Source organism: Anoplophora glabripennis, unplaced genomic scaffold (genome assembly GCF_000390285.2).
Source record: "Anoplophora glabripennis isolate ALB-LARVAE unplaced genomic scaffold, Agla_2.0 scaffold686, whole genome shotgun sequence".
Lineage (NCBI taxonomy): Eukaryota > Metazoa > Arthropoda > Insecta > Coleoptera > Cerambycidae > Anoplophora > Anoplophora glabripennis.
In genome coordinates, this window is record NW_019417357.1 from 152,224 (window position 1) to 171,549 (window position 19,326).

The following is a 19,326-nucleotide window of genomic DNA, read 5'->3' on the forward strand; positions in this document are numbered from 1 at the left end:
TTCAAGTAACAAATTAATCATATCGATGTAGTTAGTTATTATTACATTGGGGCTGCAATGAAACGTAGTTAGTTATTTCATATTTTTATATACATTTGTATTTCACCTCAAAAAGGCTCGTAAATAATGTTTGCTCTTTTTAAATATGAGAGTATATAATTTCAAAAGAGAATCTCGTAATTATTTTTTGAAATAAAGCTATACTTTCTTCGATGGTTTACGTGAGGATATTTTTAATCTATTTTGATATTCACGATTTTCATGCTTATGTTGATGATAAGATACGAACGCTTTTACTATTCAGTATACATACACCAATTAGACACGACATAATACAACCAAATAAAAAAAATATTTAATTCTGACTTCAGTTTTCAGTAAATCACCATTTAGTGGTACAGTTGACTTTAAAAATATTAGCCACAGTTGTCTAACATTGTATTATGCATTAAAATAATTACAGACATTTGTAATTTTATGTAACCTAACCTGACTTAGTTTAACCTAACAATCGATGTATCATACCCCTATTAAAACAATTAACAAGCGTTATATTCTTAATAATAGAGTAATTTTAAAATTCAGTGGAAAACAAAAATAATATAGATTACTAGAAACAACACACGTGTAAATTCATTGCGGGGAATAAAAATAGTTATTTGTGCCTTAGTTTGTTTAATCAGTAAAATGACTTACTTACCTGTGTAAAGTATAAAGGTGCAAATGGACTCGGAATTAAGATAATAATAGAATTATATTTTGAGATTAAAAACACTAAAACACTGAGAGTTCAATCGTAGACGCGTCCTTTCCCCTTCAGAACGAACAAGTAAATAACGTAACACTAACTTTCCCAGACCACAATCTCGGAATTCAACGGTGGTGCACTCCTCCCCCCACTTAATTAACTACAAGATGTAAATTCAAACTAGTGACGTATAACAGAAAAGAAAACAACGGCCACCCTCCGAACATATGGCAGTTTCGAAAATGCACTCCTCTTTTCGCGATTACTCATATTCTACAAGACCACCCAGACGTAACTTGAAACAAGTTTATACAAGTTTCACTAAAAACACATGAACTAAAATTGTTACATGTAGCGGCGACAACCACATTTTGGGGATATTATAATAGAAAAGTTAATATTTTACTTCACTAGCCAATAATATTGGAGTCTTTCATTGGAAAAATTTAGTGATTCCTTAATGACAAAATATAGTAAACCTACTATAAAATAATAAGCATTTATTTTATTGTCGCCCTTAAAATCCTATTCTGTTATACTATTCACAGACATTATTTAAGCATCACCTCGTTTTAAAATATTAGTAAACTTAAAATACCTATACATTAAGTAGACCTTTTAAAAATAATATGTAAATGATAATTAATTAATGAACATTACCTTAACAAAAATAGTAAAGAAATGGGACTCGTTTTATTCCATATCCACTGAATTAAATTATTGCTTTTAATCGTAATTAAACAGTGGTGATATTTACCATTTCCAATTTGTGGTATAGAAAATTCACAATTTAAGACATTTTGTGGTAAATATCTATTAACGTGTATTGCAACAGACCATAACACAAAATATCTCACTATTATTAATTATTATTAATTATATATGTTTAAAAGGTATGTAGAAAAATACTAATTTTTCAAACACCTTGATGGTATAATCGCTTCTATCACAGTAATATAACAATAGTAGCACAGCAACATTACACCTAATTACAAACAAATAGTAGGCATTGTAACGTATTCATCAACACTTACTTACTTTAGAACTTATACACGATTTTATAGGAATTTTAGTATTAAATCTGCTTCACCAAGAGAATTTGAACGCTATATATTGCCTTTGATTGTATGCATGTTTACGTCTCAATCTAATTATTAGTAAAACAGTATTTTGCTGAGATATTCGGTATAATTAAAAATTATAGACATACGATTTTTTCTATAATTTCCTATGATGCATCGAATGGTTGTAATTAGGTGTAATGTTGCTGTGCTACTATTGTTATATTACTGTGATAGAAGCGATTATACCATCAAGGTGTTTGAAAAATTAGTATTTTTCTACATACCTTTTAAACATATATAATTAATAATAATTAATAATAGTGAGATATTTTGTGTTATGGTCTGTTGCAATACACGTTAATAGATATTTACCACAAAATGTCTTAAATTGTGAATTTTCTATACCACAAATTGGAAATGGTAAATATCACCACTGTTTAATTACGATTAAAAGCAATAATTTAATTCAGTGGATATGGAATAAAACGAGTCCCATTTCTTTACTATTTTTGTTAAGGTAATGTTCATTAATTAATTATCATTTACATATTATTTTTAAAAGGTCTACTTAATGTATAGGTATTTTAAGTTTACTAATATTTTAAAACGAGGTGATGCTNGGACGTACACCAATAGATTAAACATTTATAAGTGACGGATTCCTATTTATACCTACAACTAACTAAAAATTTCCCGTGTTCATAAAAGGCCTCTTAAAATTCATTAGTTGTACATTATTTAAATAAAAATAATGCGTTATTTACAAATTTAAGCGGTTTGGAATAGGTGCCATTTAAATACATATACATATATGGAGACACAGATTTTATGTGAATAGGTAATATTTAAAAAGACTATTTCAAAATTTCTGATATCCGAAAAGGCTCCCTAAAACTTTTGTTCGTTATTTACACAAGGGCAATGCATTCTTTGCAAATTTAGTCGGTTTGAGATTTTATGCGAACAAGTAATATTTAAAAGACTATTTAAAAATTTCATATAACCCAAAAGACTCCCTAGAACTCGTAATTTGTTTGCTATTTACATAAAGACAATTTACGTTTACGTGAGGATATTTTTAATCTATTTTGATATTCACGATTTTCATGATTATGTTGATGATAAGAAACGAACGCGTTTACTATTCAGTATACACCAATTAGATTCGACATAGTACAACCAAATAAAAAATATTTAATTCTGACTTCAGTTTTCAGTAAATCACCATTTAGTGGCACAGTTGACATAAAAAATATTAGCCACAGTTGTCTAACATTGTATTAAGCATTAAAATAATTACCGACGTATGTAATTTTATGTAACCTAACCTGACTCAGTCTAACCTAACAATCATACCCCTACTAAAACAATTAACAAGCGTTATATTCTTAATAATAGAGTAATTTTAAAAGTCAGTGGAAAACAAAAATAATATAGATTACTAGAAACAACACACGTGTAAATTCATTGCGGGGAATAAAAATAGTTATTTGTGCCTTAGTTTGTTTAATCAGTAAAATGACTTACTTACCTGTGTAAAGTATAAAGGTGCAAATGGACTCGGAATTAAGATAATAATAGAATTATATTTTGAGATTAAAAACACTAAAACACTGAGAGTTCAATCGTAGACGCGTCCTTTCCCCTTCAGAACGAACAAGTAAATAACGTAACACTAACTTTCCCAGACCACAATCTCGGAATTCAACGGTGGTGCACTCCTCCCCCCACTTAATTAACTACAAGATGTAAATTCAAACTAGTGACGTATAACAGAAAAGAAAACAACGGCCACCCTCCGAACATATGGCAGTTTCGAAAATCCACTCCTCTTTTCGCGATTACTCATATTCTACAAGACCACCCAGACGTAACTTGAAACAAGTTTATACAAGTTTCACTAAAAACACATGAACTAAAATTGTTACATGTAGCGGCGACAACCACATTTTGGGGATATTATAATAGAAAAGTTAATATTTTACTTCACTAGCCAATAATATTGGAGTCTTTCATTGGAAAAATTTAGTGATTCCTTAATGACAAAATATAGTAAACCTACTATAAAATAATAAGCATTTATTTTATTGTCGCACTTAAAATCCTATTCTATTATGCTATTCACAGGCATTATTTAAGCATCACCTCGTTTTAAAATATTAGTAAACTTAAAATACCTATAGATTAAGTAGACTTTTTAAAAATAATATATAAATGATAATTAATTAATGAATGTTACATTAACAAAAATAGTAAAGAAATGGGCCTCGTTTTATTCCATATCCACTGAATTAAATTATTGCTTTTAATCATTGTAATTAAACAGTGGTGTTATTTACCATTTCCAATTTTTGGTATAGAAAATTCACAATTTAAGACATTTTGTGGTAAATATCTATTAACTTGTATTGCAGCAGACCATAACACAAAATATCTGACTATTATTAATTATTATTAATTATATATGTTTAAAAGGTATGTAGAAAAATACTAATTTTCAGACACCTTGATGGTATATTCGCTTCTATCACAGTAATATAACAATGCAACATTACACGTAATTACAAACAAATAGTAGGCATTGTAACGTATTCATCAACACTTACTTACTTTAGAACCTGTACACGATTTTATAGGAATTTTAGTATATGCTTCACCAAGAAAATATAATTAAATACGATTTTCTCTACAAGAGATGATGCATCGTACGACTATAATTTTTAATTATACCGAATATCGGTACCGAAAAATACTGTTTTACTAAAAATTAGATTGAGTCGTAAACATGCATACATTCAAAGGCAATAATATAGCGTTCAAATTTTAAGCAGATTTAATACTAAAATTCCTATAAAATCGTGTACAGGTTCTAAAGTAAGTAAGTGTTGATGAATACGTTACAATGCCTACTATTTGTTTGTAATTACGTGTAATGTTGCAGTGCTACTATTGTTATATTACTGTGATAGAAACGAATATACCATCAAGGTGTCTGAAAATTAGTATTTTTCTACATACCTTTTAAACATATATAATTAATAATAATTAATAATAGTCAGATATTTTGTGTTATGGTCTGCTGCAATACAAGTTAATAGATATTTACCACAAAATGTCTTAAATTGTGAATTTTCTATACCAAAAATTGGAAATGGTAAATAACACCACTGTTTAATTACAATGATTAAAAGCAATAATTTAATTCAGTGGATATGGAATAAAACGAGGCCCATTTCTTTACTATTTTTGTTAATGTAACATTCATTAATTAATTATCATTTATATATTATTTTTAAAAAGTCTACTTAATCTATAGGTATTTTAAGTTTACTAATATTTTAAAACGAGGTGATGCTTAAATAATGCCTGTGAATAGCATAATAGAATAGGATTTTAAGTGCGACAATAAAATAAATGCTTATTATTTTATAGTAGGTTTACTATATTTTGTCATTAAGGACTCACTAAATTTTTCCAATGAAAGACTCCAATATTATTGGCTAGTGAAGTAAAATATTAACTTTTCTATTATAATATCCCCAAAATGTGGTTGTCGCCGCTACATGTAACAATTTTAGTTCATGTGTTTTTAGTGAAACTTGTATAATCTTGTTTCAAGTTACGTCTGGGTGGTCTTGTAGAATATGAGTAATCGCGAAAAGAGGAGTGGATTTTCGAAACTGCCATATGTTCGGAGGGTGGCCGTTGTTTTCTTTTCTGTTATACGTCACTAGTTTGAATTTACATCTTGTAGTTAATTAAGTGGGGGGAGGAGTGCACCACCGTTGAATTCCGAGATTGTGGTCTGGGAAAGTTAGTGTTACGTTATTTACTTGTTCGTTCTGAAGGGGAAAGGACGCGTCTACGATTGAACTCTCAGTGTTTTAGTGTTTTTAATCTCAAAATATAATTCTGTTATTATCTTAATTCCGAGTCCATTTGCACCTTTATACTTTACACAGGTAAGTAAGTCATTTTACTGATTAAACAAACTAAGGCACAAATAACTATTTTTATTCCCCGCAATGAATTTACACGTGTGTTGTTTCTAGTAATCTATATTATTTTTGTTTTCCTCTGACTTTTAAAATTACTCTATTATTAAGAATATAACGCTTGTTAATTGTTTTAGTAGGGGTATGATACACCGATTGTTAGGTTGGACTAAGTCAGGTTAGGTTACATAAAATTACATACGTCAGTAATTATTTTAATAATTAATACAATGTTAGACAACTGTGGATAATATTTTTTATGTCAACTGTACCACTAAATGGTGATTTACTGAAAACTGAAGTCAGAATTAAATATTTTTTATTTGGTTGTACTATGTCGAATCTAATTGGTGTATACTGAATAGTAAACGCGTTCGTTTCTTATCATCAACATAATCATGAAAATCGTGAATATCAAAATAGATTAAAAATATCCTCACGTAAACCATTGAAGAAAGTATAGCGTTATTTAAAAAAATAATTACGAGATTCTCTTTTGAATTTATATACTCTCATATTTAAAAAGAGCAAACATTATTTACGAGTCTTTTTGAGGTGAAATACAAATTTATATAAAAATAGCAAATAACTAAGTACATTTCATTGCAGCCTCAATGTAATAATAACTTACAACATCGATATGATTAATTTGTTACTTGAAAAATAGTACAAAAATGTATAGAGATCGTTAGTCGGCACTGTTAAATTCAATCAATATTGCAAAAGGGATATCCACCTACAAGATCAGTAAGTCAATACAATTATAATTAATTACATCCAATATTGTTCATCTTTCTTGTCTATTTTAACAAATTCCGCTGCATGAACAAATTACTTTATTGTTGTTAAATATAAACATGTACGAAAATTAATAGAGTGTGCCTACGCTACCAAAGTCTATTGTTTTTATATATGAAATAATAATATGTATATGAAATAAAACTATATACGAAACAAATTTTTCACTATTATAATAAAATTTATATTTTATTTCTAGAGGCTATATCGTTTCTTTTCATGATATTATTTGAGCCTTAATTTTGGTGTATTTAAATAGAGAATTATTTTAATTCCCCAAACTGGTACAAAAATAGATATTTTTAAGTAAAAGACGGATACATTTTTAATTTTAGGATGCTTTTTACTGAACAGAGCAAGTTTACAATTAGCTAGTACAATTAAATATTATTTCTACTTCACGTATATGCATTTAAATGGAAAACTATTTCAAACTGCCTATTTTTGTAAAAAATATATTGTCTTTATGTAAATAACGAACAAGTTACGAGCTCTAGGAGACCTTTTTGGACGTGGAAAATTATGTCTTCTAAATATTATTTTTTCATGAAATTTGTGTCTATATATCAGAAAACTGTTTCAAACCGCCTAAATATGTGAAGAATGCATCGTCTTTATGTAAATAACAAACAAATTACGAGTTCTTGGGCTATATGAAATTTTTAAATAGTCTTTTAAATATTACTTGTTCACATAAAATCTCAAACCGACTAAATATGCAAAAAATGCATTGTCCTTGTGTAAATAACGAACAAATTAAAAGTTTTAGGGAGCCTTTTCGGATATCGGAAATTTTGAAGTAGTCTTTTAAATATTACCTATTCACATAAAATCTGTGTCTCCATATGTACCNAGAACTCGTAATTTGTTTGTTATTTACATAAAGACGATGCATTCTTCACATATTTAGGCGGTTTGAATATGAAGATAATATTTAGAAGACATAACTTTCCGCGTCCAAAAAGATCGCATAGACCTCGTAATTTGTTCGTTATTTACATAAAGACAATATATTTTTTTTATAAAAATAGGCAGTTTGAAACAGTTTTCCATTCAAATGCATCTACGTGAAGACAAGAATATTATGTAGAAATAATATTTAATTGTACTAACTAATTGTAAACTTGCTCTGTTCAGTAAAAAAGCATCCTAAAATTAAAAATGTATCCGTCTTTTACTTAAAAAATAATCATTTTTGTACTAGTTTGAGGAATTAAAATAATTCTCTATTTAAATACACCAAAATTAAGGCCCAAATAATATCATGAAAGGAAACGATATAGCCTCTAGAAATAAAACGTAAATGTTATTATAATAGTGAAAAATTTGTTTCATATATTCCATATACGATTTTAATTTAAAAACTATAGACTTTGGTAGCGTAGGCACAATCTATTAATTTTCGTACATGTTTATATTTAACAACAATAAAGTAATTTGTTCATGCAGCGGAATTTGTTAAAATGGACAAGAAAGATGAACAATATTGGATGTAATTAATTATAATTGTATTGACTTACTGATCTTGTAGGTGGATATCCCTTTTGCAATATTGATTGAATTTAACAGTGCCGACTAATGATCTCTATATATTTTTGTACTATTTTTCAACTAACAAGTTAATCATATCGATGTAGTTAGTTATTATTACATTGGGGCTGCAATGAAATGTAGTTAGTTATTTGTTATTTTTATATGAATTTGTATTTCACCTCAAAAAGAAAGTATTAAATCCGCTTCACCGAGACAATTTGAAACTATAAATAAAATTAAAAACGATTTTTTCTATAATTTCCTATAAAATCGTATACAGGTTCTAAAGTAAGTAAGTGTTGATAAATACGTTACAATGCCTACTATTTGTTTGTAATTACGTGTAATGTTGCTGTGCTACTATTGTTATATTACTGTGATAGAAGCGATTATACCATCAATGTGTCTGAAAAGTTAGTAATTTTCTACATACCTTTTAAATATATATAATTAATAATAATTAATAATAGTCAGATATTTTGTGTTATGGTCTGTTGCAATACACGTTAATAGATATTTACCACAAAATGTCTTAAATTGTGAATTTTCTATACCAAAAATTGGAAATGGTAAATATCATCACTGTTTAATTACGATTGAAAGCAATAATTTAATTCAGTGGATATGGAATAAAACGAGGCCCATTTCTTTACTATTTTTGTTAATGTAATGTTCATTAATTAATTATTATTTACATATTATTTTTAAAAGGTCTACTTAGTGTATAGGTATTTTAAGTTTACTAATATTTTAAACGAGGTGCTTAACTAATGTTTGTGAATACCATAACAGAATATGATTTTAAGGACGACAAGAAACTAAATGCTTATTATTTTATAGTACGTTTACTATATTTTGTCATTAAGAAATCACTAAATCTTTCCAATGAAAGACTCCAATATTATTGGCTAGTGAAGTAAAATATTAACTTTTCTACTATAATATCCCCAAAATGTGGTTGTCGCCGCTACAAGTAACAATTTTTGTTCATGTGTTTTTAGTGAAACTTGTATAAACTTGTTTCAAGTTACGTCTAGGTGGTCTTGTAGAATATGAGTAATCGCGATAAGAGGAGTGCATCCTGTCTGGATTTTCGAGACTGCCATATGTTCGGAGGGTGGACGTTGTTTTCTTTTCTGTTATACGTTACTAGTTTGAATTTACATCTTGTAGTTAATTAAGTGGGGGGAGGAGTGCACCCCCGTTGAATTCCGAGATTGTGGTCAGGGGAAGTTAGTGTTACGTTATTTACTTGTTCGTTCTGAAGGGAAAAGGACGTGTCTACGACTGAACTCTCAGTGTTTTAGTGTTTTAAATCTCAAAATATAATTCTATTATTGTTTTTACTACTATTGTTATTTTTTTCATTTATAGTCCTTTATAAGACATTGTTTTATAATATAATAATAAAATATGTTAGACTTTTTAAACATTTTGGATAAGCATAATGATTTAGACACAAACATTTGTTCCGATTTAGGGGAAATTGGAGAGATAGAGGGTGATGTGAATCTAATTCATTTGAACATAAGAAGCTTAAATAAAAATTTCGATGAGTTAATGGTTTATTTAGATAAAAAAATAAATAATATAGATATTATTGTTTTATCGGAAACATGGAACATAGAAAAGATGAGCAACTTTAACATACCTAATTTTACACTATTTTATAATGACTCAAAATTTAATCAAAATGACGGTCTAATCGTTTATGTAAAAAATACTTTAGTTATCAAAAATATCAATACTGTTGCCTTAAGAGAAACTAAATTAATAAGATTACAATTTGTTGGAAGTGATAATAAAGAAATGGGTTTAACAGCATCATATCGGCCACCTGCTACAAATATGCAAATATATGAGGAAGATTTACAAAGTTATTTTTTAAACTTAAATAAACAGAAAATTGAAATATTTGTAGGTGATATTAATATAAACATTTTAGATACATTTTCTGATAATATAAATAATTATTTAAACTTGTTAGCAGAACATGGTTTTATTTCATATATCAATAAGCCAACAAGAGTAACCGACCGAACAGACAAAGAGTGCTATTGATCATATATTCATTAGAAAAGACCATAACTTTCATAAAATTCTGATAACTCCAATGATTATACAAACATATTTAACAGACCATTATCCCAACTTTTTATCAATAAAACATTTCTGTGAAGTGTTACCAAAACAGGAACCTAAAGTTAGAAATAGTATTGATTTTAATAAATTAATGTCTACAATAAGTCATGAAAAGTGGGAAGAAGTAATAAACTGCAACGATGCACAAATTTCATATAATACATTTATTGTTACTTTAAAAAGATATATAAACTCAGCAACAAATAGTTATACTTTATTTTCAAATAAAAATTTTAAAATAAAACCCTGGATAACTGCAGGTTTGGTAACTTCTATTAAACGAAGAGATACGCTCAAAAAGAAATTATTAATTAGGAAAACAGAACAAGCTGAAAGAGAATATAAGGAATATAGAAATAAATTAAATAAACTTATAAAAAATACAAAAAATAATTATTACAAAGATAAACTCTTTTCTGTTAAAGGTAATTGTAAAAAGACTTGGGATGTTGTTAATGAGGTATCAAATGGTGGAAATAATAAAAAAACGGTCAAGGATATACCTATTAAAAATTTACGTGGTGAAGCTATCATTGAAAATCCAATGAAAGCTCAAATTTTTAATGATTATTTTGTTAGTGTTGGTTTGGAGATGGCTAAGAAAATTAAAGAATGTAAAGCTTTACCCGTAAATTTCTTACACGAAAATCGCTCTGCATCATCACTTTTTCTTGAACCTGTGAATGAAAATGAAATAATTGAGATAATAGCTAACCTGAAAAATAATTGTTCGCCTGGTCCTGATGGGATAACTACTAATGTAATAAAAAATGTACATAGAAATATTGTCGCTCCATTAGTTCATATTATAAATTTAACATTTAGAAATAGTAATATACCTGCACAATGGAAAGAATCGAATGTTACACCAGTCTTTAAAACGGGAGCACATGATGAATTAATAAATTACCGTCCAATTTCTGTGATAAATAATTTCGCTAAAATTTTTGAACATACCGTTAAAACTAGATTAATTTCTTTTTTCAATATGCATAATATAATCACTAAACGGCAATTTGGTTTCATAAATAAATCTAATACGGAGGGTGCTGTACTCGACCTTGTGCAGGAAATTGTTGAATCCTTGGACAAATCGGAGAGGTGTTTAGCCATCTTTCTCGATCTGGCCAAGGCTTTTGATACAGTGTCACATACTATATTGCTAAACAAGTTGGAACATTATGGTATCCGTGGTCCTGTTCTAGATATGTTTCGAGATTATCTGTCACATAGAATACAAAGAGTTAAAATAGACAACTGTCTGAGCGAACCTAAAGAAATTCTTGTTGGTGTACCACAGGGCACAGTTTTAGGTCCTATATTATTCCTTGTGTATATTAATAGTATCAGTTGCATAAAAAATTTCGAAGGTCACCTTATTTCGTATGCTGACGATACTGCAATCATTTATTCTGGTAATTACTGGCCTGATCTGTATAATACTGCTGAATCTGAATTTAAAAAAATACAAATGTGGCTTAACTTCAATAAATTAAGTTTAAATATAAAAAAAACAAAATTTTTAACTTTTCGTTTAACAAATAAGGATCAGCCTAATACCGAAGTGTTAAAAATTCATAACACTGATTGTTCTAACAATAATGATTGTCTGTGTCCTCATATACAGAAAGTACATGATATTAAATACCTAGGTATTATCCTGGATCAGCACTTAAGATGGGATGAGCATGCTTCTTATGTATCAAGAAAGCTTAGACTAGCACACCAATTCTACACTTTAAGACAAATTTTATCACAACAGAATTTAACCATGTTATATTATTCCTTAACGGAATCAGTCATACGGTATTATATAACAGCATGGGGTGGTTTAAGTAACACCTTCTTACATAATGTTCAAGCTGCTCAAAACACCATAATAAAAATTATATTTAAAGGAAATAAATTTTATTCAACTGATCAGTTATACAAGGAAACAGGTTTTTTAATGTAAGAAATATTTTTACCTATCATTGTTTGCTGTGGACTTTCAACAATAAAACTACATATATTGTGCAAAAAAATAAAGAGACCAGATTTGTAAAGAATTTATCTGTAAGCCTGCCTTTATTTAAAAAATCCCATACGCAACATTCAATATTTTTCTATGGCCCTAAACTCTATAACATGCTTCCAATTGAAATAAAGAAGGTTGAACATTTAAAAAAATTCAAAGCCTGTGTAAAATTATACATTAAACAACATCAAACTTTTTTCAATATTTATTAGTAATAACTTGTACCTACATGGTGCATTGTGTATTCGCATTGCTCGTCTCCTCTCCTTTTTTCTCCTACATTTCTGTTTTCTGTGCTATGATTAAAATATTAGGTATATTGCTTGTGCTCTCTGTGCTATAATTTAAATAGTAGGTCATTTTGAAAGGTTATAGCATTACAAACACTCCGGTGTTTAGGCTAACCTTTAAATTTACATGTACATATGTGCATTTAATTTAATTTAATTTATTGTAATTATTGTAATATATTGTAATACATACTTCATATTGTAATACATACTTCATATTGTAATGTTCAATTGAAAGCAGAGTTTACGGTTAAGAGTTGCTATTAGTTCTGAATTATTTTTTTTTGGTAGTGTTCAAAGTCATTGCCAATTTGAAAGTAATTGTAACAATTTTTCTATTAGAAAATGAAAATAATGGTNAAAATAGACAATAGAGACAATTTGTGCTTACCTCGCGCTTTAGTAGTCGCCAAGGCTCATGTTGACAAGGACAGTGAATACGTAAAAGTGCGTCGAAATATAAGAAAAATCCAGACACAAAGAGCTTTGGAACTTTGTCGAAACGCAAATGTATCGATTCCTGAAGAAGGGGCTGGTATACCAGAATTGCAGGTACTACAAAGATACCTTTCCGGCTACAAAATTGTAGTCTACAGTTATGGAAGTAAAGGCCGAGAAGTGATTTTTAGCGGTAGTGGTAACGAGGGAGCAGCACTTAATTTGTTCCACCACGAGGGTCACTACAATGTGATAACTTCTTTGACGGCTGCTTTTTGCTGTAGTTATTACTGCGAGCGGTGTAACATACCATATGATCACAAAAATAAGCACAGGTGTGGAGGTACATGTCCATGTTGTCAACAATCACCCACTTGTCCTCCAGCGCTAAAAGTGCTATGTGATTACTGCAAAAGATCTTTCCGTGGTCAAGACTGTTATAAAAACCACAGAAAATCTGGATCACTTGGGAAAAGTACGGTCTGTGAGCAAATTACGTGTTGTGAGACATGCCTCAAAACCGTAAAAACAGATAGAAAACATCTTTGCGGTGAAATATTTTGTAAAACCTGTTCTGCATTCGTACCCCAAGATCACATGTGTTTCATTCAAACCGATAAAGGAAGTCCGAAAACCAAAGACTTTCTATTTATTTTTTATGATTTTGAAACGCGACAGGAAAAGCAACAAGATGATGGCTCCCTCCTTCATAAACCTAACCTGTGTGTTTTAAAACAGTGTTGTGACGAATGTATTAATAAGGATATTAAGATTTGTAAAAAGTGTGGTGTTCGTTTACAAGTGCTTCAATGTGGCGATCCCGTCTCACCCTTCATGCATCATCTGTTAACGTTGCGAAAACAATTCAAACAAGTGGTGGTATTAGCACATAATTCCCAATCTTTTGATGGTCAATTCATCCTCAATTATATTTTGACAAAAACAGATCTCAAACCGGAATTAATTATGAGAGGAACCAAAATCATTTCGATGGAAGTAGAGAATGTAAAATTTTTGGACTCTCTGAATTACCTACCAATGGCTCTTTCAAAATTACCAAAAGCTTTTGACTTGGGCCCTGAACTTAAAAAAGGGTATTTTCCACATTATTTTAATACAGAAGCAAATCAAAACTACATCGGCCTCTTACCTCCTCAGGAATATTATAGTCCTGATACAATGAAAACAGAAGATCGCGAAAAATTTCTACAATGGTACGAAGAACATAAAAACGATGAATTTAATATGCAAAAAGACATTGTGGAATACTGCGTATCTGACGTAGAGATATTGACAAGGGCTTGTCTTAAATTTCGTCAACAGTTGATGGAAACTACAAACGTTTGCCCCTTCACAGAAGCTTGCACCATTGCCTCTACATGTAACAAGGTGTTTAGGAGAAATTTCCTTAAACCTAACACAATAGGGATTATTCCAAAGAGCGGATATCGCTGGCGAGATAACCAAAGTAAAATCGCTATTCAGTGGCTTGTTTGGGAAGAAAAGCAGAGAAATGTAAACATTCAGCATGCTGCTAAACAACAAGAAGCCACTATACATGGTGTTAAAGTTGATGGTTTTTGTTCTGAAACAGAAGAGGTATTTGAATTCCACGGTTGCTATTACCATGGATGCCCTAGCTGCTTCAAATGTAACAGAGGTGAACCATTACAAGATAATCCCGCAGAAACTATGGATTTGAGGCATGAATCTACGATATCTAAAACAGATAGGTTGAAAAACTTGGGGTATGAAGTTATTGAAATGTGGGAATGTCAGTTTAGAAAAATGTTACAGGATAATGATGAACTGCGAGTCTATTCCGGGGGACACCCGCTAGTTACACTTACCCCTCTCAACCCTCGAGAAGCTTTTTACGGTGGAAGAACGGGTAACACTAGGACGTACTATAAATGTCAACAGGGCGAAAAAATTAAATATGTCGACGTGTGCTCTCTTTATCCTTATGTCTGTAAATATGGTAAATTTCCTGTGGGTCACCCTGAAATCTATGTTGGTGATAACCTTGATCAACTAAGTTTAAACAACACTAATGGAGTAATCAAATGTAAAATATTGCCACCGAGGGAACTGTATCACCCCGTACTTCCAACAAAAATGAATGGTAAATTAATGTTTGTTCTGTGTCGTACATGTGGCGAGGAAATGAATCAGGGAGAATGTACACATAATGTTGATGAAAGGTCATTAACGGGTGCGTGGATTATCGACGAGGTATTGAAAGCTTTAGAAAAAGGTTACAAAATATTAGATGTGTATGAAATTTGGAAGTATAGTACTCAACAATATGACAAAACTACAAATATCTCAGGACTGTTTACGGACATGATGAATAAATTTATCAAAATTAAGCAACAGGCGTCCGGCTGGCCATCAAAGTGTGTTTCTCAAGAGCAAAAAAACCAATATATTGGGGATTTCTTTAATAATGAGGGTATAAAGTTGGAATTTGCTGAAATCGTGAATAACCCTGGTTTGCGTTCTTTAGCAAAGTTAATACTGAACAGCTTTTGGGGGAAATTTGGACAAAGGGAAAACCAGCCCAAGACTAGGATTGTCCGAGACCCTAGCGAACTATTTGGTATGTTTGCAAATCCCGGAATTTATGTCAATACATTGCTCCCCATAAACGACGAAACACTTGTTGTTAATTACGAACATAGGGAGGAGGTATACCAGCCCCTATCAACAGTAAATGTAGTGACAGCTGCATATGTAACCGCACAAGCCAGGTTAAAGCTGTATGGTTACCTCGAGCAATTGGGTGATAAAGTTTTATACTATGACACAGATAGTGTTATTTATGTGTCTAAACCTGGAGAGTTTGATGTGCCAACAGGTGAATTCGTTGGAGATATGACCGACGAATTAGAATCGTACGGTTTCGACAACTACATTACAGAGTTTGTGTCTGGTGGACCTAAAAATTACGCTTATAAAGTGTTTTCAACTCGCGATAATGAACAGAAGGTGGTCTGTAAAGTTAAAGGTATTTGTCTGAACTATGCGACATCTCATCTAATAAACTTTGAGAGCATTAAAGATATGGTCCTCAATGATGCTGCCCCCGTACACATAGTGTCAAAAAACATTCGTAGAACGAAAGAGCATGAAGTGGTGACGATAACTGAAACAAAAACATACAAACCCAATTCAACTAAAAGAATGTTCCTTGACGATCACAATTCTATTCCGTATGGGTATAAAAAACAAAGAACTATATCTTAAATGTATCTTAGCTATTATAATTTTGCAATAATCATTAGCTTCTAGTAGTGAATGTAAAAACACCCTTTGTTAATATTACTTTATAAATCTGAACAATAATATCTAAACATATGTATATGTCTTTACTATTATAATCGAAATAAATTATTGTTTCAATAATTTTATATAGTATTTATTTAGTATTAGTAGTATTTAGTATTTAATCGATTTAAATTCATTTATGTTATTACTGCTTTATATATCCTCGTAACAGTTGAATACTTAAATATTTTACATCAAAACTTGCAAAAATGTGGTGATGTAACTCTGCTGTATTAAAATATATTTTGTATGTTTTTTTTATTGACCTTGTAGCTATTATAATTTTGCAATACTCATTAGCTTCTAGTAGTGAATTTGTTAATATTACTTTATAAATTTGAACAATTGTATCTAAATATATGTATATATCTTTACTATTGTAATCGAAATGAATTATTGTTTAATAATTGTATGTAGTATTTAATAAATTGGTTTAAATTCATGTATTGCTTTATATATCCTCGTAATAGCTGACTACTTAAATATTTCGCCATAAAACTTGCGAAAATGTGGTGATCTGCCGTTCATGGTGTCCACTTATTCTAATCTAGTTGTATTAACATATATTTTGTATGTTATTTTACTGATCTTTTCATTATGCTAAATGTAATTTATCTATCATGTAATTGAGTGTTTGTGGAATATAACCTACAAACTATTTCTTCGTTGGCATAATTTAGTGCAGGGTGGGTTTTTAATCAGAAATATAACTGTTTTCCACAATATTACAAGTTAAATACCCTGTAATTGATTTTGACTGGAATGTATTCAAAATAGATAAAACCACTTAAAACTTACGTATAAATTGTATATACTGTTTTCTTGTCCATTCATATTTGTATATTCACTATAAAAAATTTTGTTAGCTCGGTGTCTATAAAAAATTAATCTTATGAAGATATCCGTGTAACTCCATCTGAATAAAGCCTTCCACAAAAACAACATTCTCACAGTATTCTGAGCTTACAAAACTTAATAATTTCATGCATTGCGTCAAAGGTTTCAAAAAGTTTGCTGTAATTTTTACTGCACTTCCAAGGCCTTCTGTTTTAATCTCTTTTACTTAAGACATCAAAATTGCTGCTTACTGGGTTTTATTCTAAAAAGCTAAACTGACCTTGGTACACACTTGTTTAAAAATATATAATATAAGTTCACTAAGTATTATACATAAAACTCCTTGTTTTAAACTGCACTAGCGTTCTCAACCACGAAGTAATGGTAATTTTTTTCCCCAACAGCTTTTAAAGTTCTACTGCAAATCGGTTTAGCCCAGGTAAATGACCAACTTAAGATATCCTCACTTTAAACTAAAGACCCTGTATATACTTTCGATATCAAACAATGTTCTGAAGTTATTTATTTTTTAAGTATAATAAATAAACTATTAGGTATAAGGTATCTAATTAAAATTTATGCTGACAGAAATTTAAATGAAATAAAATGTCATATTATAATTTTTGACTTACTGACTTTTGACTTTGACTATATTACGATGTATGCCGATACAGTGATTTGATAGGAAATAAGGTAGCAGGTGACAAGGCTGTACCGCACATGCATTGAATTATAAATTTAATGTTGAAGCTTGCACCAATTTAGATGAAGCGTTAATCGAACATTTGCCCTAAATAGAATGATTTAATGATTGCTGTTTATAGTTCATTAACTTCTCTTACTCTGGTATTGGTATCATTGGTATTTTTGCTAACATACAGATTTTAAATTAATTAATTAAACTATCAGTTACAAGTTGTTCTATACATACATATTACATTTTTGATGATCTTTAATATTAAATTTTCTGTAAATTCCACATAGTCAAACGCTAGCATGCATGCGTTGAATTTTAGAGTTTTATTATTGTTGTTCCACCGCCAATCCTTTCTATGCAACCGCTTGAGTCATAATATTTAATTTTAAATTTAGCACCAATCCACTTATTCGTTTCTGCACATGCGTTTCAATTTTACCTTTACTTTTGAATTTACCACCAATAATGCCCGGCCATTTGTCTCCGCGCATAATATTAAACAAGTATTACATTTAATTCTAAATTTACAATCGGCGCGCACTCTGCCGATTCTTACTACGCGAACCTTTAAATCGTGTTATTTAATTTTAAAATACCCTTCGACCCCGCTGAGTCAATCACTCCTCTGTATATGTGTGCCCGGCCGTTAATGTTACTTTCCCGCGATAAACCGCGTCGTCAGATTTGAATTTCCTAGCAATTTGAATGTCGCGCCCCGCTCGGCCAATTAAATCTACCATGAATCTACCGCCAATTTGAATGCTGCGTTCTGATTGGTCGATCAAACGGTGGGGTGTGGTCTAAAAGTGGAAGGGTGGGGGTGGTCTATACCGCCGCCTTACCTACTATTGTAGAAAGGTATTTCTATATAAATTTAAATGACTTACAACACAAATCCGTCTTCAATTTTGATACTAAAAAAAATTAGTATAAATACATTTATAATAATTTCATGTCTATATCTTATTTACTTACCACTCCATTTTTCTATACCAACTGATGCACATGCACCGGCTGTACCCTTTTTATATGTAAAAAAATACCGTAAGCATTTTTTAAGGAATTATCATTTAAAATTTTCAATAGTAACTTGAGTATTGTGAGATTGCTACATCAGCAGTTTTTTTGGGATATGCCAGGCCTTAAAAATTCTCTATAGTAACTTTAGTGTGTAAGACTGTAAGCTCAGCATTTTATAAATTGGGATAAGTCAGACCTCCAGAGTATTTTATTTTGTCTATTTTATACACACCTGATGATTAGAGTTTCATAGTTTTTTGCCGTCAGCATAATGTAGATGACCTTGACGGTGTTTCGTTAGAGGTTTTTTGCTGAGCGGGTTTTGTAGATGGTGTTTGCGGTGAAAATAATTAATACATATTAATACAATCCTTACAGCTTAAATCTAAAATAAAATATGTTTAATAGCGCTGAAAT

General features: G+C 30.2%; 1 protein-coding gene across 1 annotated transcript; it reads left to right on the forward strand.

Moving 5' to 3' along the window:
- Window positions 1-12,941: 12,941 nt before the first annotated feature.
- Window positions 12,942-16,274, forward strand: LOC108910461. Its single transcript, XM_018715061.2, has one exon. It carries the CDS (start codon window positions 12,942-12,944, stop codon window positions 16,272-16,274), a length of 3,333 nt encoding a protein of 1,110 aa, XP_018570577.2.
- The last annotated feature ends 3,052 nt before the right edge of the window (window positions 16,275-19,326 follow it).